The sequence below is a fragment of the Panthera onca genome, chromosome B3, assembly GCF_046562875.1.
Source record: "Panthera onca isolate mPanOnc1 chromosome B3, mPanOnc1 haplotype 2, whole genome shotgun sequence".
Classification (NCBI taxonomy): domain Eukaryota; kingdom Metazoa; phylum Chordata; class Mammalia; order Carnivora; family Felidae; genus Panthera; species Panthera onca.
The window spans coordinates 73,466,612-73,485,398 of record NC_138344.1 but is presented as its reverse complement, the minus strand read 5'-3'; the positions used below and the strand labels follow the sequence as shown (position 1 = coordinate 73,485,398).

General features: G+C 50.2%; 1 protein-coding gene across 1 annotated transcript; it reads left to right on the top strand.

Annotated features, from left to right (window-relative positions):
* The first annotated feature begins 2,569 nt into the window (after positions 1-2,569).
* AJUBA (ajuba LIM protein) lies at positions 2,570-13,728 on the top strand. Its single transcript, XM_060619218.3, has 8 exons — positions 2,570-4,373; positions 7,174-7,275; positions 8,953-9,020; positions 9,153-9,215; positions 9,965-10,095; positions 10,179-10,230; positions 10,988-11,056; positions 11,552-13,728. The coding sequence occupies exons 1-8, from the start codon at positions 3,338-3,340 to the stop codon at positions 11,675-11,677; spliced, it is 1,647 nt and encodes a 548-aa protein (XP_060475201.2). The 5' UTR covers positions 2,570-3,337; the 3' UTR covers positions 11,678-13,728.
* Positions 13,729-18,787: the final 5,059 nt, after the last annotated feature.

Genomic DNA, 18,787 nt, shown 5'->3' with positions numbered 1-18,787 from the left:
TGCGTGTGTGCGCGCGCACGCGCACACCCACACGTGCACCCACACACACCCACACCCAAACTTTGTGCATTACGAATGGATTGTGAAGTAAAAATGGCTTTCTGTTCAGTCAGTATGTAACAAATACTGATTGCTTACTAGGTGTCAGGTACTGTGTTGGGTGCTGTGGTTACACTGTGGATCAGGTTAGATGCCGATTAGGTTTTATTATCTAATCAGGAAGCCAGGTAGTTAAGTAGACAGTGAAATGAACTGTGATAAGGGTGGTGATGGGGGAGCAGAAGGTGTAGCGGCAGCAGACAGGAGGGTTGGCTCACCTACTCTGGTGGTGGGGAAACGCTTCTCAGAGAGTGGTGTTTAAAGTAATACCTGAAAGATGGGGAGGAGTTGGTGCAGAGGAAAGCTGGAGAGACCCAGAGACCTTGTCAAGTATCTTAAAGAGTATAGACTTTAGTTCAAAGGCCATGAGAAATCCTTCAAAGGTGGTAAGCAGGGAAATGAGATGGTCAGTTCTGTGTTTGATAAGAATCACTTGCCCTGGGGATAAGATGGATTGCAGGGAGAAAGCCTTGCGGGGCGGGGGCAGGGGGGGATGTCCTGCAGTGGTTCAAGAGAGAAGAGATGGTGGCTAGACAGAAAGTGATGGTGAGGGGATTTGAAAGAGATTTAGGAAGCCGAACTGAAAGGACTTGGTGATTGACAGGGCTTGGACTTAAGGCTGAGGGAGGAGGACATAAGGTTGACGTTCAGGTTTCTGGCGTAAGCATCTAAGTGGTTAATGGTGCCATTTACTTGGGATGCTGGAGGGGCCAATTTCAGGAGGCAGAGAAGGTGAAGTCAGTTGAGGGTGTTGTATGCCTTTGAGACAACCATGTGGAGATGATAGTAGTCAGCTGAGTTTTTAAGTCTAAGATAGTCTGGGCTAAGGGGCACCTGGCTGACTTAATCAGTGGAGCATGGGATTCTTGATCTCAGAGTCATGAGTTCGAGCACCATGTTGGGCGTAGAGCTTACCTTAAAAAAAAAATGTCTGGGCTACAGATACGGATTTAGGAGCCATCTGTGTACATAGTTCATAATTAAAGTCTTGAGAAGGGAGAACAGGGCTGGTGGAGCTCCTGGCTCCAAAAGAGTGATTACCCTGAGGTCATGAGCACTACCGGAGTATGCCCTCAGTGCATCCCTCTCCCCCTTCACTTGTCTCTGTTTCCTGTTATCCCCTGAAAATACAGGTGCTTGATCCCAACTGTGCCCACTGCTGCCACCACAAAAGGCTCCTCAACTTTTCATAAGAGATTCAGTCTCCCATCCTCACTATAAACGGGGAAAGCTTCCAAATATGAGAGGCTCTGTGGATATTCTGGTTGTAAGTAATAGGAAGGAAGAATCCAGGTTTTCCTTCTCCATATGGAGACAGGAAAGGAGGAAGAGCCTTATGGTTAATTCTGAAGATGTTGCTCACAGCAGGTTCTGGATGCAACCTGATAGCTCCCCTCTGTTACTAACGCTTTCAGTGTTCCCTGCTTCTGGTCTGATAGTGAACTCTCCTCTGGATCAGAGAAGAGCTGTAGGCCTGATAGGGAAACAGAGAGGCTGATTCTCCTGAGAGATGAGGTCAGGGAGACAATGCAGCTAGGACAAAGAAGCCAAATAGTTTGTGCCAAATTAATTTCCCCAAAGATATTAACCTCCTTTGCTTCACCATTCCCTAAGGCTACACTAAGATTATGAAAGGTGTTCAAAATGTTGAAATGAAAATAATATGCATGATTTGTTTGCATATAATTTTCATACTCATCTACTATCTAAATACAAAAGAATCATTTTCCTTCTCCATTCTACCTCCTCCACCCCTTGCGCCTGATGTGCTAGTCAGGGCAAAATCAGTTGACTGGTATTTAATTAGGTATGTTCAGTTTCAGCCCCCCCTCCCTTTCCTTCTTTCCTTGTTCTTGATCCTTCCAGTGTGGCCCATATTAGAAGCCTCTTTCCCTTTTCCACCCTGATCATTTTCACTTGCTAGCTCGTCTAAAGGACATTTCTCTTCTTCTTCCTAAGTTAATACTTACTCTTTATCACCAATCTCCTGTGGGCCAACCAAGGGGGAGGCATTCGCTAGCCCTAAAACCAGTCCTTCTATCCCCACAGTCACCTGAAATAGTTGCTAAAAATCTCATTTCCCAACACCAGGGGGTGTCTCTATTCCTGTATCTGTCCCACCCTGAAGGTAGAGATTAGTCCCAACCCTTTTCCCCACTCCTTTTACGTAGCCCCTAAAGCTCCTTCTCTCCCTACCGTCGCAGAGCTTTGGGTTCAGAAAGTGGTGTCTTTTTATTGCAGATTATCGTAGGTCTCTCATTCTGTCCGGACATGCATAGATTTTTCTTTTTCTTAGTCTGTTCATCTTTCGGTCTCCGTACCACCCACGATCCCCTTTGCTCCGGTTCGCCCTTTCTTTCGCTACCTGTCTTCCACCTCTCTACATGGGTTTCATCGCCCTTCTGGGTTCTTCACATACGCGTCTCTGAGCCTCTTTGTGTATCCACCTTTCTTTCTCCCTGTCCCCCTCTTTATGGAACTCTCCCTGTCTCACTACTTCTGTGCCAGTCTCTCTCCGTCTCTCCCACAGTCCCCACAGTAGGAACAAAGTCACGATGTTTGCGCAGAACATGCCTCGCGTCGCCCCGTTCGGGACCGTCACATTCCACCGTGCCCCTCCGCGCATTCCAACTGCAAACAAAGAGTTCCCCTCCCCCTCCTCCACTTTTCCCCGTCCCAATTCCTGAGAGATGTAGCGGCGCTGCCCAAACTGCCCCACGGCCGCCTCTCGCCTCCAGTCGGCAGGTCTCCACCTCCGGGCCAGTTACCACCAGCACCACCCTCCCCCTCCAGCGCACCAGAGATCCCTGCGCAGACACCCCCGTTCCTCCTGCACACAGCGCTCCGCCCCTCCCGGAAAGTAGATCCGGCCAGGCAGACAAAAGTTTGGGAGAGAAGTTCGGTCTGTGCTGAGTGTGAGAGTGAGGGGGGCGGGGGCCGAGGAGAGTGGGGCGGCAGGGCGAGTGGACGCGTGAACAGACAGACCTGCGGACGGGACAGCTGCGGCCGTAGGCCCTTCTAGCCCCGCTTAAGCCCTGATGCGCGGGGGGAAGCAGCCCCTCTCGCTGGGGGATGCTGCGGGATTCCCGGTGCCGGGCATCCGGGCCGCCCGTTAAACCCGTGTGCCTACCCCGTGCCCCCGGGGAACCGGAGTCCGGCCGCTGGGAAAGAGAAGCGGCCGCAGAGACGCTGCAGGGTGCCGGGCGGGGAGGGGGCTGGAGGCCCCAGGCCCGAGGGCATGGAGCGGTTAGGGGAGAAAGCCAGTCGCCTGCTGGAGAAGTTAAGACTCTCGGACTCCGGCAGCGCCAAGTTCGGCCGCAGAAAGGGTGAATCTAGCCGGTCTGGATCTGATGGGACCCCCGGGGCGGGCAAGGGGCGTCTGAGTGGGTTGGGGGGACCTAGGAAATCAGGGCCCCGTGGAGCTACTGGGGGACCTGGGGATGAGCCGTTGGAGCCAGCCCGGGAGCAGGGCCCCCTGGACGCTGAGCGGAACCCGCGCGGCTCCTTTGAGGCGCAGCGCTACGAAGGCTCCTTTTCTGGGGGGCCGCCTCCCACCCGGGCCTTGCCTCTACCTCAGTCATTGCCCCCCGACTTTCGGCTGGAGACCACGGCCCCAGCTCTAAGCCCCCGCTCCAGTTTCGCCAGTAGCTCAGCCAGCGATGCCAGCAAGCCGTCCAGTCCCCGGGGCAGCCTGCTGTTGGACGGGGCGGGGGCCGGTGGAGCCGGAGGTAGCCGACCCTGCAGCAATCGTACCAGCGGCATCAGCATGGGCTACGACCAGCGCCACGGCAGCCCCCTGCCCGCCGGGCCATGCCTGTTTGGCCCACCCCTGGCTGGGGCTCCGGCGGGCTATTCCCCTGGAGGGGTGCCGTCCGCCTACCCGGAGCTCCACGCTGCCCTGGACCGACTGTGCGCTCACCGGCCGTCGGGATTCGGCTGCCAGGAAAGCCGCCACTCGTATCCCCCGGCCCTAGGCAGCCCCGGGGCTCTAGCCGGAGCCGGAGTGGGAGCGGCAGGGCCGTTGGAGAGACGCGGGGCGCAACCCGGACGACACTCGGTGACCGGATACGGGGACTGCGCCGCGGGCGCCCGATACCAGGATGAGCTAACAGCATTGCTGCGCCTGACGGTGGGCACGGGTGGGCGAGAAGCTGGCACCCGCGGGGAACCCTCGGGGATTGAGCCGTCGGGTCTCGAGGAGCCGCCGGGTCCGTTCGTTCCAGAGGCCTCCCGGGCCCGGATGCGGGAACCAGAGGCCAGAGAAGACTACTTCGGTGAGTGAGACAAGTGGTTAGGGATGGGACGGGACCCGTCACAGCATTCGGTTCCCCACTGCCCCGACGGCCCCAGTTGCCGGCGCCGGGAAGTCGGAGGCGGAGACGCGGAGCTAGAAGAGGCAAGAGGGACTTCCCCTTTCCACCAGGTCTCAAATGGACCAGGGGCTCCTTATTCATGCTACATTCACCCCCCTGATTATGATCTCGTGAGTTCCAGTTCTTCAAGCTTTAGAGCCTCGGTTTTTCGCTGTAGGAGGCCTCGTGGGGAGGGGACCAAGTGGGGAGTGAGAGCATCCCCCATCTTGCTCCCCCCTAGGCGGCGGTGCCCCTGCAGGCTTCCGCGCGCCGCGCCCCCACCCCGGCCCAAGCTCCGCCCGCAGGAATTCGGGGAATGCGCGGGTGGGGGGCGGGGCGGGCGGGCCGCGTGCGTGCCGGCTCCTGCCCGGGCGCTCCAGGTGCCCGCGGGCGGGGCCGGCCGCGCGGCACGGCGCGGCGCTGGGCAGAGGGTGGAGTGCGGTGGGGGGCGGGGGTGCTGCTTGCTAACACGCGCGCAGCCGTGGCCGCGGTCGGGCAAATGGAACCCGGAGAGAGTGTGAGGCGTTCCGGGACGGAAAAGCGGGGACCCTGCTACTGGCTCGTCCCAGTCCTGCTGGCTTGCCTGCGTGCGTGGGCATTTAAGCGGAGATCTGGTGGTGTCCGCTTCTATTTTCCCTATCTTCCGGAAGTCAGGGCAAAAGCCATGACCACCCGTACACCAGCATCCCTAGCTGGTTAACGACCCTGTGTTAACTGCCAGAAATAACCTGGCCTTCAGTTTGGGGCACAACCTCCTCAGAATTCAGGCTGGAAGTAGCACGTTCTTTCCTGCTGCTGTTAAGGAAACCTGGTCGCTGTTTCTCTCCCCCACGCGGTCACCTTTAAGAAGTTTTAATTGATTATAAGTCACAGCTACCGGGGGATATTGGGGTCTTAAAGGATCTTTTTAGCTAAGACCCACAACCACCACTTCGCTGCAGGAAGAAATGCTGATATGGTAGGAAGAGCAGAAATGGAGGGCTGTGGGCCTTTTCTCACCTTTCTCACCATCCATGTTCCTGCGCTGGACCCCATGCTCTAGATCTCTAGATCTCTATGGTTAGAAAGAAATGCGGCTGGGGAGAGGAACCCAGCCAAGGAGGGAAGGTTGAGGAGGAGGTTGAGGTAGCAGGGCTGCAGTCTGGAAGGGCCCTGCCTGGTTCAACCCTCAGTGTTCCCATCCTGAGAGAGGAAAGCTGTAGAGTAGACAATGGTTTGGTCAACGGAGACAAAGCGACAGGATCCTTTTAGCAGTTTCCTTTGGGGGCCTGTGAGAAGTGGCTGTTGAGTGGAAAGAAGTCTCTTTGGCTAAGCCATCAGAGTTAAAAGGAAGAAAGGAGCTTGGACAGAGTGCAATAAAATGGCAGGAAGAACCTAAGTGTGGATATACTGGGTTGGAGGAGGTGAGGCGGACATGCCTGAGCAGTTTGTGCCAGTCTTCCCATAATGTTCAAGGCTTCCCAAAGAAATGGTTCTGACGGGCCCCCCTGGCATGGCAATCTTGGAGCAGATGTTCACTCTTATGGGCATTTCGACCCTAGAGGTAGGGGCCTCTTCTTCCTGAGAGTCAGGTTGCCTCCTCTGACAGAATCCCCAGCCTGACTGTACCCTCCTACTCTGGCCCCTAGTTAGGGGCCCTCTTCCTTGGCTACAGCCTTGCCCAGCTGCCAGAGGGTGGGAGCAGGACAGGCCTGGGCCCATCAATCGCTGCAGCTGCTGCACGGGCTCCCAAGCCCCTGGGCAAAGACTGGGATGGGCCCCAACAGGCAAGGAGTATGGCAGTGTGCCGAGAGGGAGAGGTGGGGCGGGGTGAGGCGGGCCCGTTGGGATCTGCTCCCCAAAGACAGGCCCTAGCCCTCACTCATGGGCCTGGAATTGGGGAGTGGAGGGAGGGAAGAACACACCCAGGAAAGGTGGGTGCCAGAGCCAGGTGTATGTGTTTTAGGGGGAGGGGTGTCAGAGAAGAGCAGTTTAGCTCTATTCCTCCCAAGATCGATGTCTGGGAGACATTAGGGACTCTGTCACCCTTCCCCCACCTTCCTATGCAACTTCCAGTCCCTGGAACACACCCTACATTCTTAGCAGCCACCTCCCCACAGGAGTCATGCTCACATGGTCCCCTCTGCACAGGGCCCTCTGCTGAGCCATATCCTTCTTTTCATCCTTGAAAGCCTGGAGGTGTGGAGCAGTAAGAAGTCATTCTGTAGCTGAATAGCAGCTCATTTTACAGATGGGGAAACTGAGGTCCCAGAGAGGCTTTCTGGACCTGGCCTACTTTTTCTAGGAGTCCACTGCTGAGACATTATGGACTGGCATATCTGACTCCTTGTCCCACACAGTGCAACAGGGGTCATATCCTAGCCTATTAGTCTTTTCTTCCTGACAGAACGTAAGCATTTATTTGAAGGCCAAGGACCATATCTTTGACCTTTTCCAATCTTCCACAGTTTTGGACATGATGTTTTTCGTAGGCACAAACTAGATGCTCAGAAAATATCTGTTGATTAATCACGTAAACAAGAATGGGTCTGCTCAGCCAAGACCTTTTTGCATCCCATTTCTCGTTATCCTCTCTTCCCAGGAGGGAGCCCATCAAAGGGAGGCTGAGACCACTGGTCCTCTGGCACAATTAGGAAAGAATAGTGAGGAAAGATCCCGAATCTCTCTGGTTTTGAGCTGAGGGCATAGGGTGTGATGCTAACAACCTCTTCTCTCCCCTCAGGCACCTGTATCAAGTGCAACAAAGGCATCTATGGGCAGAGCAACGCCTGCCAGGCCCTGGACAGCCTCTACCACACCCAGTGCTTTGTCTGCTGCTCCTGTGGTGAGTGTGTCCCCTAGGCCTTCCCGCAGGGGCTGGGGCCTCAAGCACTCCCCACATGCATCCACACTCACAAGTGCCTAGGGAAAGCAGAGCTTTTGCCTCTTCACTTGCTCACACAGCAGCTGTCAGGTGCCCACCATATGTCTGGGTGTCCATTGCTGCCCCGCCTTTCCTTCTCTGTGCTTTACCTGACTCTCTAGTCCCCATATTGGGTCTCCTTTCTGGAGTGAGTCCTCCCTTCCTCCATTCAGCCTCTTTCCTCCCCTGTGTTCCTCCCTCTTTCTTCTGCCTCCTTGCTTGCCCAGCCTGGACTCCAGCCCGGCCTCAGCCTCTCCTTGGTGGGGTTTGGTCCTGGGCAGTCTGAGTTGCCTGGGGCGACAGTGAAAGACTGGAATGTGGGAAGGGTGGGGGTGGGCTGGGGAAGTTGGGAGCCATGGGGGGCGGAGAGAGGGGTTTTCTCTTGGCTGGTCAGAGTTCAGCCACCTCGCTGGAGTGCAGGCCACAGGGCCATGCCAAGCTGATGACATCACGCTCCAGGAATGCCCGCTGCTGTTAGCTCAGGAGGCCCGCCTGGGAGGGGGGGGGTGCTCCCAGTGGCCTTAACTCCCCGGCCCTTCCCTCACCTCCCTCATTACCCCTCCCCACTGCTTGCCCACTCTTGATTCCTTTGCTAAACCTTTAATCTCCTATCTCTGCCTGTCTGACTCCAGCACTCAGCTTTTCTCTCCTTCCACCCCAATCCTCCCCCCCCCCCACCTCTGCCTGGTTCTCTTAGGTTCATCTATCTGTCTGTCCTGTTTGTAGGGCCTTTCCTGGGTATGTCTCTTTCCTTCTTTCTACCCCTGCTGTGTCTCATGAGTTTCTAAGTCAGCTTTTCTAAACCACTGGACAGAGGTGGAAGTGGAGATTGTGATCAAAAGAGGGCAGAGGAAGTGGCCAACTTGCCCATTCTCCATCCTAGGTCTCACTCCTACCCCCTCTCTGACAAGTTAGACACCCTGGAGCAGTTCCTAAGTATTGATCACATGTTTTGTCTGCTCACAGATCCTGGATTCCCTGGGTTCCTCTAAGCTTGGGGTAGCAGTTCAGTACAGCGGGAAAGGGAACTGACTTTGCTCCCAAGCAAAGCACTTTGTCCCCAGCAGTAACGCCAGTATGTCCTGACCTGCCGAGCCTGTCCCTGGAAAAAGACAGACAGGGCTGGGAGAGCAAGATGGCTGTCCACAAAGAGGCCTCTAGGTTGAAAAGTCTCAGAAGGCGAGGCCTGTGACAGTGTGACCACCTCTGTGGGCATCGTCCAGCACCTTGTTCAGAGTTCCTTTACCTTGTGCCCCAGCCTGTGGTTGGCTTTGCTTTCCCTGGTGGCTCCACGTGCACTGGTGGGGAATGTACTTGTTTAGGGAGGCCAGGAAACTAGAAAACTGTTGAGGAGGCAGGAAGTGGAGAAGCAGTGAGCAGAGGAGAGGGGAAGCTGGCAGGAATGAGACCAAAGCAAATTGGAATTGCATCAGATGGGACTTTTGTGTAGGGAGGGAGGACAAACAGCAGTTAGGAGCATAGGCACTAAAGTCCAGACTTAAACACATAATGTGACATTGGAGAGGAGTGACCCTGGGGCAGGGAAACCCTGTACCTGGACCCCGGGATGGCCTCCAGTCCTTTGTCTTCTGCTTCCAGGGCGAACTTTGCGCTGCAAAGCTTTCTATAGCGTCAATGGCTCCGTGTACTGTGAGGAAGATTATCTGGTGAGTGAGGGGTCCCCTGGGCCTGGACTTGGCTCCCACAGTGGATTCCCTTCTTGGTGGTCCACTGGGGTTCCAACCATCAGGTCATTCTCTACTTGTAACACCCTCCCTTGGTCTTTTCTTTCTCTGTAGTTTTCAGGGTTTCAGGAGGCAGCTGAGAAGTGCTGTGTCTGTGGTCACTTGATTTTGGAGAAGGTAAGCAAAGTGTCTTCATCTGAGACTCTCTATGAGCCTGAGGGGCCGAGGGGTAGAGCCAGGGGATAGGTGGTACTGAGAAAGGTGGAGGGAGGAACCGTATCACCACATGAATCACTTTCATCTCATTCTTCCCCAGAGCAACTGTTTACAGTGGTGTCCCTCTGCCTGTGGGGTCAAGTCTGGACCCCTAATCCTGCCACCCCAGGCTTCTGTAACCTAGTCTTTACCTAATTCTGCAGGCACAGCCAGGCCCTCCACCTGAGCAAGGGGTGTGGGATGCTGGGTCTTAATGTCCTTCCTGCTACTGACTGGGATCAGTTAGAACTGAGTTGTTCTTTTTTAATTTAGGAAGGAGGGATAGGATTAGATCAGAGGTCCTCAACTCTAGCAGCCTAGCAGATCACCTGGGAAGAAGTAAAGAAAATACCAGTGCCTGGGTCTTCATCAGAGACTGAGATGGATACTTTTGGGATAGGACCCAGGCATTGATGGGTATTTTAAGCTCCCTGGGTGATCCTAATATGTAGCCCCGGATGAGAACCACTGGCCTGGATGCTAAGAACTTGTTCAAGGTTTCTGCCTCTGTTTTAAGAGTCCTGGCTTCCCTCAGATTACGTAGCATTGTTCTGGGAGGATAGCAGGGGGTTGGATGGGGTTGGGGGGCAGCAGGAAGGGCCATGGGTAGCTGGGTAACGGGAGAGCCAAGATCGGAGGGAGACTGATTTTCCTCCCACTCCATGAGCCAGATCCTACAGGCCATGGGAAAGTCCTATCACCCAGGCTGCTTCAGATGCATCGTTTGCAACAAGTGCCTGGATGGCATCCCCTTCACAGTGGACTTCTCCAACCAGGTGTACTGCGTCACTGACTACCACAAGTGAGTCTACCCCCTTGGGGTATGGTGTGGAACTGGGCTCAGGGATTCTCCAACCTTAATTCATCTCTGTCTCTCTTTTTCAGAAATTATGCTCCTAAGTGTGCGGCCTGCGGCCAACCCATCCTCCCCTCAGAGGTCAGTATGTTTGGGTTCTCCTGCGGGGCAGCCAGTGCCGCTGCCCCTGGGAAGGGGATGGGACATAGGGCCTGGCTTCCCGCGGGAGGCGGTGGCGCTGAGGAATGTACTCTGCGAAGATTCCCGTGTGACTCTGCTCTCAGGGTCACCACCCTGACCCTAACATCCGGGCCTGGACATGTCTGACAGCCTCACTGGGCCCAGGCTTCATCTGGTCTCTCCCAGTCCAGAGGAGGAGACTTTCTTCGAGGTCAGGGTCACCAGATTCCAGAGGTAGGGGCTGGAAAAAAGGTGGGAAGAATCCTTAGGGCTGGTAGGAAGATGTCAGCAATGATTTATGCTGTGTGTGCGAAGCATTTGCCTGGGGAGAGAAGCCAAAAGCCAATGAGATATCAGATCCTGTTGGATCTCCTTGTCCCCAGCTTAGTTTACTTTACTTATGCTGCCTGCCCCCTTTCCCTCCCTCTGCTTCCCTCAAAGCTGGGAGAAGTAGGTAAGGCCAGAGCTGCTGGACAGAGGGAAGACAATGAGAGGACATGCCTCCTGGAGGCAACCCTAAGAAAGGGTGGGGGGAAAGTTCTGGTAGGATCTGCAAAAACCATCTCAAAGCCGCAGATGACTGCAGAGAGCTCTGTCTGGAGGCCTTTGTATGATCTTCCCATTGGTGTGGGAGGGGCCCATAGTAGGGAAGGTAAAGTTGGGGTTGTCATGCTGTGCTCATCCCAAGCTTATCCCATGGGGGTCTGCATCATTTCAGGGCTGTGAGGACATTGTGAGGGTGATATCCATGGACCGGGATTATCACTTTGAGTGCTACCACTGTGAGGTGAGTGTTGGGAGCCAGGGCTTCTGGAGGAGAATGGGAATGGGGCTGGGGGGTGAGGCATGTCCCTAAACTGCCTGCAGGAGAGGTCTAAGGCATGGAAACCAGGAAGGTGCTCTGGCCTATCTCCAGTGTGTGTGTGTGTGTGTGTGTGTGTGTGTGTGTGTCTGTCTCTCTCTGTCTCTCTCTCTCATCCTCCAGCCACCCTCTCTGGTCTTGGTTGTTTAGTCCTTTCTGAATCTGGCTTCCCCAGAGGCAAGACTAAACTAGGGACTCCTGGTAACTGCTGGAAATGGGAGTCTGACTCATTATTTCTGCTGTAGCAGCGACACCTGCTGTCCCGCTGAGGTATTTTCTCAGGTTTCTTCTCTGGGAGTCTATCCCTTCCAACCCCACCTCCTTTCTTCCAGTCATTAGGAGTCTGGTGTGGAGCAAGGCAGACTCCCAAGATGTCTGAGGTGCCTAGGCTGAGGTAAACTAGATGTCCTTCTTCCCTAGGACTGCCGGATGCAGCTGAGTGATGAGGAAGGCTGCTGCTGCTTCCCTCTGGATGGGCACTTGCTCTGCCACGGCTGTCACATGCAGCGGCTTAATGCCCGACAGCCCCCTGCCAACTATATCTGAACTGCAGTCGCTACTGCTGCCTTCGCCACCATTGACAAATTCCTCTGGCCAGAGGGCCCCTCTGAGGCCAGCCGAGGCAAGGAACGCACTCCCAGGCCGGGAAGAAGAGCCCTCTGGGGAAGGCCCCAAGGGCCAGAGACCCAAAGATATGACATTCCAAATGGATTGTGGAGAAGGAACCTTCCAATTGCCATGGTGGGGTGACTGGCTTTCTTTCCATGTGTGTAGCCTGTGCTGTAGCGTGTACTCAGGCACACACTGCAGGCGAGTTCCAGTACTTTCTAAAGGTCTGATTCTGGTCTGTATCTCCAGTCTATGATTATGCATAAGTCAAGTGATGTTCCAGCTTTGGATTATAGGAAGAGAGGACATCATGAGCACTCCTCACTCTTTTGTACCCCTCATGTGGGTCAAGTATGGGGTCAGCAGGTTCTTACCACAGTGTCTTTGTATCTGGATGAAGAGATGGACACTAGACCTTATTAATGAGTTTTTTTCTTGGCCACTTTCTCCCTATAGACTAGGAGCACTGCTCACCCCTCTGCTGGGAAGGGGGACAGCTCTCAGTGGGCCTGTTGCCTGTATTGCCTATTTCTCAGGGACTCACGTGGGCCTGGGAAGGCTAGGTGGGTGCCCATACTTGGTTCCTCTTCTCCTCAGTTGGGGAAGTAATGAGTGGGTCCTTGGGGGTGGAGGTGCCAGGTGAGACATGTAAGAAGTGTCAGGCCAACCGCGCTCCGTGCACATGCCCAGGTATAGGTGCACTGAGACCTCCAGCCCAATGTAGACACACATAGGCACATTCATAGACACACTGTCTCACTCCCTTCTTCTCAGGTCACTCTTATCCAGTTCCCTCATAGTCACTCACCACTCCAGACCTGCCACCTCTCAGAGGAATCTAGGATTATAACCACTACAACTCCCAAACTCTGAGGTTCTGGGGAGCCAGAGGGGCAACACACTTTGATCTGGTTCTAGTCGTTTGGCTGAAATCGGTTTACCTAAGGTAGATTCCCTTAAAGCCAATTCGTGGGAGACTTGTATGCTTAAAGTTTACTTGTTTTGGGGGGGGCGGGGAGGGTGCAAAAAAGGTGGTTTTATTGAAAGCACGGGAATAGGACCCATGGGCAGAAAGAGCTGCCAAAGTTTACTTAATGACCAGTTTGCCAAAAGCTCAGTCCCTTTGGGGTATTTTTATAGCCATTTAGGTGTTTCGTTGTTATGTTTTGGGTGTTTTCAAGATTTACATCTATTCATCCAACAGTACTTCTGAATTATTGTCAACAACAAATTTATCAAATTTGCAGCACTTTGTAATGTTGAGATTGCTTCCTACCTTTATGGACATTTTCCTATGTTATCTACTTTTCAAACACTTTTCTAAAAAGTTTAAAGTTTCTAGCAATAAATATAATTGGTATGGACATTTTGTGTATCATTTTTTTGTGTTTCTTAATTCAATATTCCTTTACAAATTAGATGCCTTGGAAAATGTAATAGAGCTCAATATGATTTTGATGCTTTGGCCTAACTTCTACATTCCTGCTGTTAAAAATGCCAATATATTCTAAACAAATGAGCAGGCATGTGGCATGTTCAGTTGACTAACAATTAAAGGTTATGTGGACAACAACAATAAAAAGTGAAAGGGTAAATCTGCTAAATCCTTTTGAAATGCTGCAGATTTGATAAATATTTATTTTAGACTAATTGTCTGTAGGTGAATTGGTTTTCGGCAAATTAATCTGATAATCTTTAATCCTTAGTCTTCATTCCCTGTCACTTAGAGTTTCATACTAGAAATGGTTACTCCTAAGAACAGAAGTTCCGCGTTTAGGGGTTATTCTAAGGTGACCATGCCAGCCAAGCTGGGGTTGCAGAGGAGAGGCCTGTGCATGAGGGTGTGAGGGGGAGTAAGAGCTCACATTCATACCCCTGACTGCAGAGGGGATGCACTTTTTTTGGAGGGATAAATGTTCTGATAGGTTACTTGATCTACAGCTGGGATTGCTTCTTCTGAATTATTATTATTAAATAAGTGAATACAATGACGCTGACTGGGCAATTTTCTCACCAGGCTGCTCCAGGCCTGGGAAATCCAGACAAGCATGTATACCTTTACACCCATCCCTTCTTTGACTCTTGGAGGTCGTGTCCACTCTGACCTTTGGTTTCTTACTCTGATTTCAGCCTCCATCTTACTGGCTGATTCCTTTCTGGGTCTGTGCTCCTCTGTGCCAGCCCCAAGGCTCCCCAGGACTCTGTTCTTGCCACTGGGGCTACTCCCTTCCTCCATCCTGAGAAAAGACAAGTGCTAACAGCTGATGAGGACAGGCCCAGGGAAGGCAGGCTGTGGCAGAAGATCAGCCCCAGCCACCTCACGTTGTCACTGGCAGGCTCCCAAGTGTTCACTGCATTGCAAGACCCCTTCTTCCTGTTTCCCAGGAGACAGCTCTACCTGACCCATTCTATTTAATATTTACAGCTAATAGATTCGTGGGTGCTGCAAAGGACCCAGGAACAGGTAGACCTTGTTTGGCCAGCTTACTGCCTGGTTTTCATCAATAGCCACTAGGCCTGAGATGGGCAAGGGGGAAATGGGAGAGTCTTGGATCTTTTTGGTGTCTCTAGATGAGAGTCACAGTACGGGGGTCAGGCTTTCACAGCAGACTGGCTGTTTGCTCTGGTAAGCTCCGTTCACTACAGGCCTGAATGTGGTTTGGTTTATGAAGAATATGGCTGGTGGTGGTTCTCCCTCTGCCTCACTCCTTCAAGACCTGTTTCTCCCTTCCCCCTTTCCTAGGCCAGGGAATTGGTAAGATTCCATTTGCAATCAGGCCGGAGACTGTCCTCAGTTGAGGAAGTAGAGAAAGCTATTTCTAGGCACATAAAGCCAGCTGGATAAGGTCCTTGAGATTGTACATATAACAAGAGGGATAATGAGAGAGAAAGGAGACTGATAGGATTGAGACAAAAGGATTGGAAAAACCAGTGAGCAAAAGCATTTTGTTGTTTTAGAAGAATCCAGACCCGAGCCAGGTCATTTGGAGCCCTAATGTTAGAGGGTTCCACAACAAAGACAATCTCCGTCCTCTCCATTCTCCCTCACAGCAAAGGAGAACCTAAGACGGCCTCTGCCTTGCTGCCCGTTACTGGTGTAGAGACCTTGGAATATCCACACTTGGCCCTGGTTGTGAAGGACTGAGGTTTGACCTTGGAAACAAGAGCAAACTGTCACTGGGACATATGGATTAGAGCAGTCTAACGTGTTCGGAGAGTAGTTAGAGGCAGATTCTGTCCACCTATGCTTAGAAAGGCTAGCACTGCCCCTTGTGAAGGGAGCCAAGGAGCAATCCAAGCAGGGAGACACAGGTTACCAGGAACATCTGCTGAAAGGTGTAGGTTAGGCTTGTATCCTAGAGGGAGGGTTAGAGCCAAGCAGGGTGTGATTTTGGAACTCTGTGACCTCGTTTTACCAAATGAAGAAATAGAAATGGAGGGATAACGGCACTTACCTAAGGTCATGCAGCTGGAAAATGAGGTTCCAACTTTTGAAGACTAATAAAGAGTTTATTTCCCCTTTTCCCTCCCACCCGAACCTTCATCCCCATTGCAGGGACTCCCACAGCACAAGTAAACTGTAAATTAGATCAGCCCTTCATTATGATGGATAATTAGGGAAAGTTTTAGTGGGAAAGCCAGGGAATATAAGAGACAATAATGAAAACTTGTGGTTCTTACTAATGTTTTTGTTTTTTGGTTGGTTGGTTGGTTTTTTGGCTAACTTGAACTAGCAGTAGCCAAAGTATCTTTAAAAGCACATTAGAAGAAGCAAAAGAAATACACTGCAGGAGAGTCCCTGCCCTTGAGGAGGTCACAGTCTAGCCAGGGAGACAAATACACACATAAAATGCCTTGAGAAGATTACAAGCAACATGTCACCAAGTGCAAAGTAATTGAGTGTTACAAACAAAAGACCTAATGCTGCAGGGTACAGATGACCGGGGGGAGACTTTGTTGGACTTCGATTGTAGATCAGAATGTGGTGGCCCATAGACAAATCCTGTCCCCAAATGCATTCTTTGGCCACTGGGAGTGGGAGTTATTTTTTATATTATTTTGAACCTTCATTGAGGAGAGGAAAATGCCAGCTAGTAAATGTAGAAAGAATGATAGAATTGGAAAAACAGCATTTTGTGAACCCGAATAAAATAATTGATTCGGGCCAAATTATTAATTAGAGTGAAAGCTATAAGTGGGCAACTGGACATTATATATATATATATATATGATATAGTGCCAAGTAACCTACCAGCTTATGGTCTTGTCATCACTCATTTCCTGGAATGGGTCTTAGTATCACCAGCCAGTTGACCGGTTCTGGTGTGAGGCAAATACATAACCCAGCCTAGTGTAGAGTCCAGCTGCTCCCCACCCACCGGAGAAGTAGGACATGTAGCTTGAGGTTTGCAGGAAGTTCTGTGAGAAAGTAAAGGATGCCAGGAGGAAGCAACCCCACAAACCTAGGAGGTGAGGTAATCTGCAGGGCAATGGGTCAGCGCTCTTGAGCAAGTCCACATGATTTTTTTTTTTTAACTTCAAAACTGCTAGATTAGAGGGACTTAAGCTATCTCATAACAATACAACGCATGGTCCTGGATTCACTATTGGTTTAAGCAAATTGCTATAAAAGATATTTGGAGTCAACTGGGAAATTTTTTATATGGACAGGGGATTAGATGAGGTGAAAATTTACTGAGCCGGAAAGGTCAAAATCATTAACAAAAATGCCAGTCACAAAACCAGTACAGGGTATTCATATTTTGTTTTCAAAGTGTCTATATGTTTAAAAAAAAAAAAGATCTGAAAGGATATGCATGAAGGTGTTGACAGTGGTGATCTCTGAGTGGTGAGAGTATGTTTTTGTGTTGTTGGCCTATGTTTTCTATTTTTATACAGTGCACTTGTACTGCCTCTGTAGTAGTAAAAAGCTGTTATGAATAAAATAACTAGTTGCCAACTTTTATAATTAAGGAGATTTCACATAAAAATCCGTAGATTGTATGTGAAGAGAGGGGTTTCTAAGGTTTTTCTGAATAATCAGAAGATCTGTCACCCCTGGCCTTCCAGTCTCACAAGGCAACAATTAGTTGGAACCGAGTGATAGCTGCTCCTTTATAGGGTATATTCTCTCCTTCATTTGTCACAGTTCTTACCACTCTGTGTGCTTCACACTGCTTACTGCCTGGCTCCTGTAGACCCTCTATTTGAGTCAGTAACCCTCTAGCTGGGTGATCCTGATGGGCTCCTCCCCATCCATAGACCCTCCCATTATTAATTGTTGAAGGTATCAACAAATTAGTTTTGAAATGCTGCCCGAGAAAAGCATCTGTTCCAGAATTACCTGTGCCTGGTTTGTTTGTTTGTTTGTGTTTGTTTTTGTTTTTTTATAAGGCAACCCAGTCATGTGAAACCCAGATGTAATGATGTAATAATTAATCTACTTAGCTACCATGGTTGCATACTGTAAATTAGTTTAGCAAAATTTCTCTTTGGCAAATGGAATTTGGAAAGTATACTAAATTGCTAACTTCCTCAAGGTTTTGCTTTTTTTTGCCATTACACCTTAATCTTAGGGGGCATTTCAAAATTTACAATGTATGGTCTTCCCAACCATGAAACTCCAAATGCCCTTTGGTTGGTCTGTTTCTCCCACTGTTCTGATACAGTTTTTAAAGGAGAAAATCTCTTTCATATGCAACTCAGTGTAAGACAGTGTCATCATCAGTTTAAAATCCAGGGAAATACTTTTATCAGCCTGGCACATGTTTTCTCATTACAGCAGCACACTCAATCCTTATAACAAGAACTGCACACGTTGTGCCTCATGTCTAGCTTTTCAAAATGATACTGGTCTTCTTCTGAATCAATTTCCTTTACTGTCTCATATTCCTTTGGTAAAAATTGTTTCAATCTGTCCCATTTTTGAGCCAAATTTCTCAGCTTTTCTTTGAGATCCAAAATGTCCTATCAGGCCTTATTTATATACTAGTTCACAATGGTGTCTCAGTAAGACCAGGCTCATTTCAGTTTGTATAACAAACGTTTCCATGAACAGACAGGCAACCCTTGAAGCCACAAGGGAGCTGGGTTTGAAATCCCCCTTGGAATGGTTAAGCAATTGAAAAATGGCACATTATGAACATTTGTTCCAAAATTGCCATTCGATGTCATAGGTTGATTACGTATTTTCTTTATCCACTTGTTTTCTCCTTAAATCATGTACTCACAATGGGCATGGAATTTCCTAGCTTAATCATCAATAGTTGTGTCTCTGAATACCTTCATTTTCCAGTGAACACCCTTGAAAATAATTTGAAAACCTCTTGACTGCCTGTAAATTTTATTCCTGAAACTGGTTTCTGGGTCCATAATACAAATATATTCTTGCTACTCATATTCAGATACTTTCAAAGTAGTATGGTTCATTTTTTTTTAATTTTTCTAAACAATTGCTCAGTTAAGTGTAGTTCCACACTCCAATGGCGATTTTAATATCCTAGCTTTGAAATCTGATTATTGAAGCCCAAATTTTCCATGTGAAAACGTATTCTACTCAAAAGTTTCCATTGGTTTGATAAATAGAATGTGTACTAAATACTCTATCTTTGCAGTGCCATTTTGTTTCCTGGCTAGAGTGTGGGAGGCAGAGTTCTTACAATGTTCTCAGCAAATCTCCATTCTTCTCTGTAATTCTAAACAATGCAGCCAAGGAATGTCCAAGTCTGAAAGGTTAAGTAAACTTTTTCTCAGGCTCCCATTTACATTTAACATCAAGTTCAAAACATACACATTAATATTTTTTGAATACTAGATCAAGAGCAATGTCTCCAAGAAAGTAGAGCTAGATTGTGGGCAGGAGTTATGCCTAATTTATCTTTCTACACGCTCCCCCCCCCCCTCCCATTCCTTGCAAGAATCTAGCTCAGGAATACTTGAGCATGTTCTTGGCTTTATCATTAAAGAACATTTAAGAAGTGAGTGATTGTATTTTGCATATGGCATAGCAGAATGTGAGATGAACAACACTGATGAAGAGACATGCCT

Bases quoted from the DNA above. Each gene is read 5' to 3' on its own strand.
- AJUBA (XM_060619218.3), top strand. From the start codon at position 3,338: ATGGAGCGGTTAGGGGAGAAAGCCAGTCGCCTGCTGGAGAAGTTAAGA. The intron at 4,374-7,173 runs GTGAGTGAGACA...CTCTCCCCTCAG, and splicing joins GGCCAGAGAAGACTACTTCG to GCACCTGTATCAAGTGCAAC. The intron at 10,096-10,178 runs GTGAGTCTACCC...TCTCTTTTTCAG, and splicing joins TGCGTCACTGACTACCACAA to AAATTATGCTCCTAAGTGTG.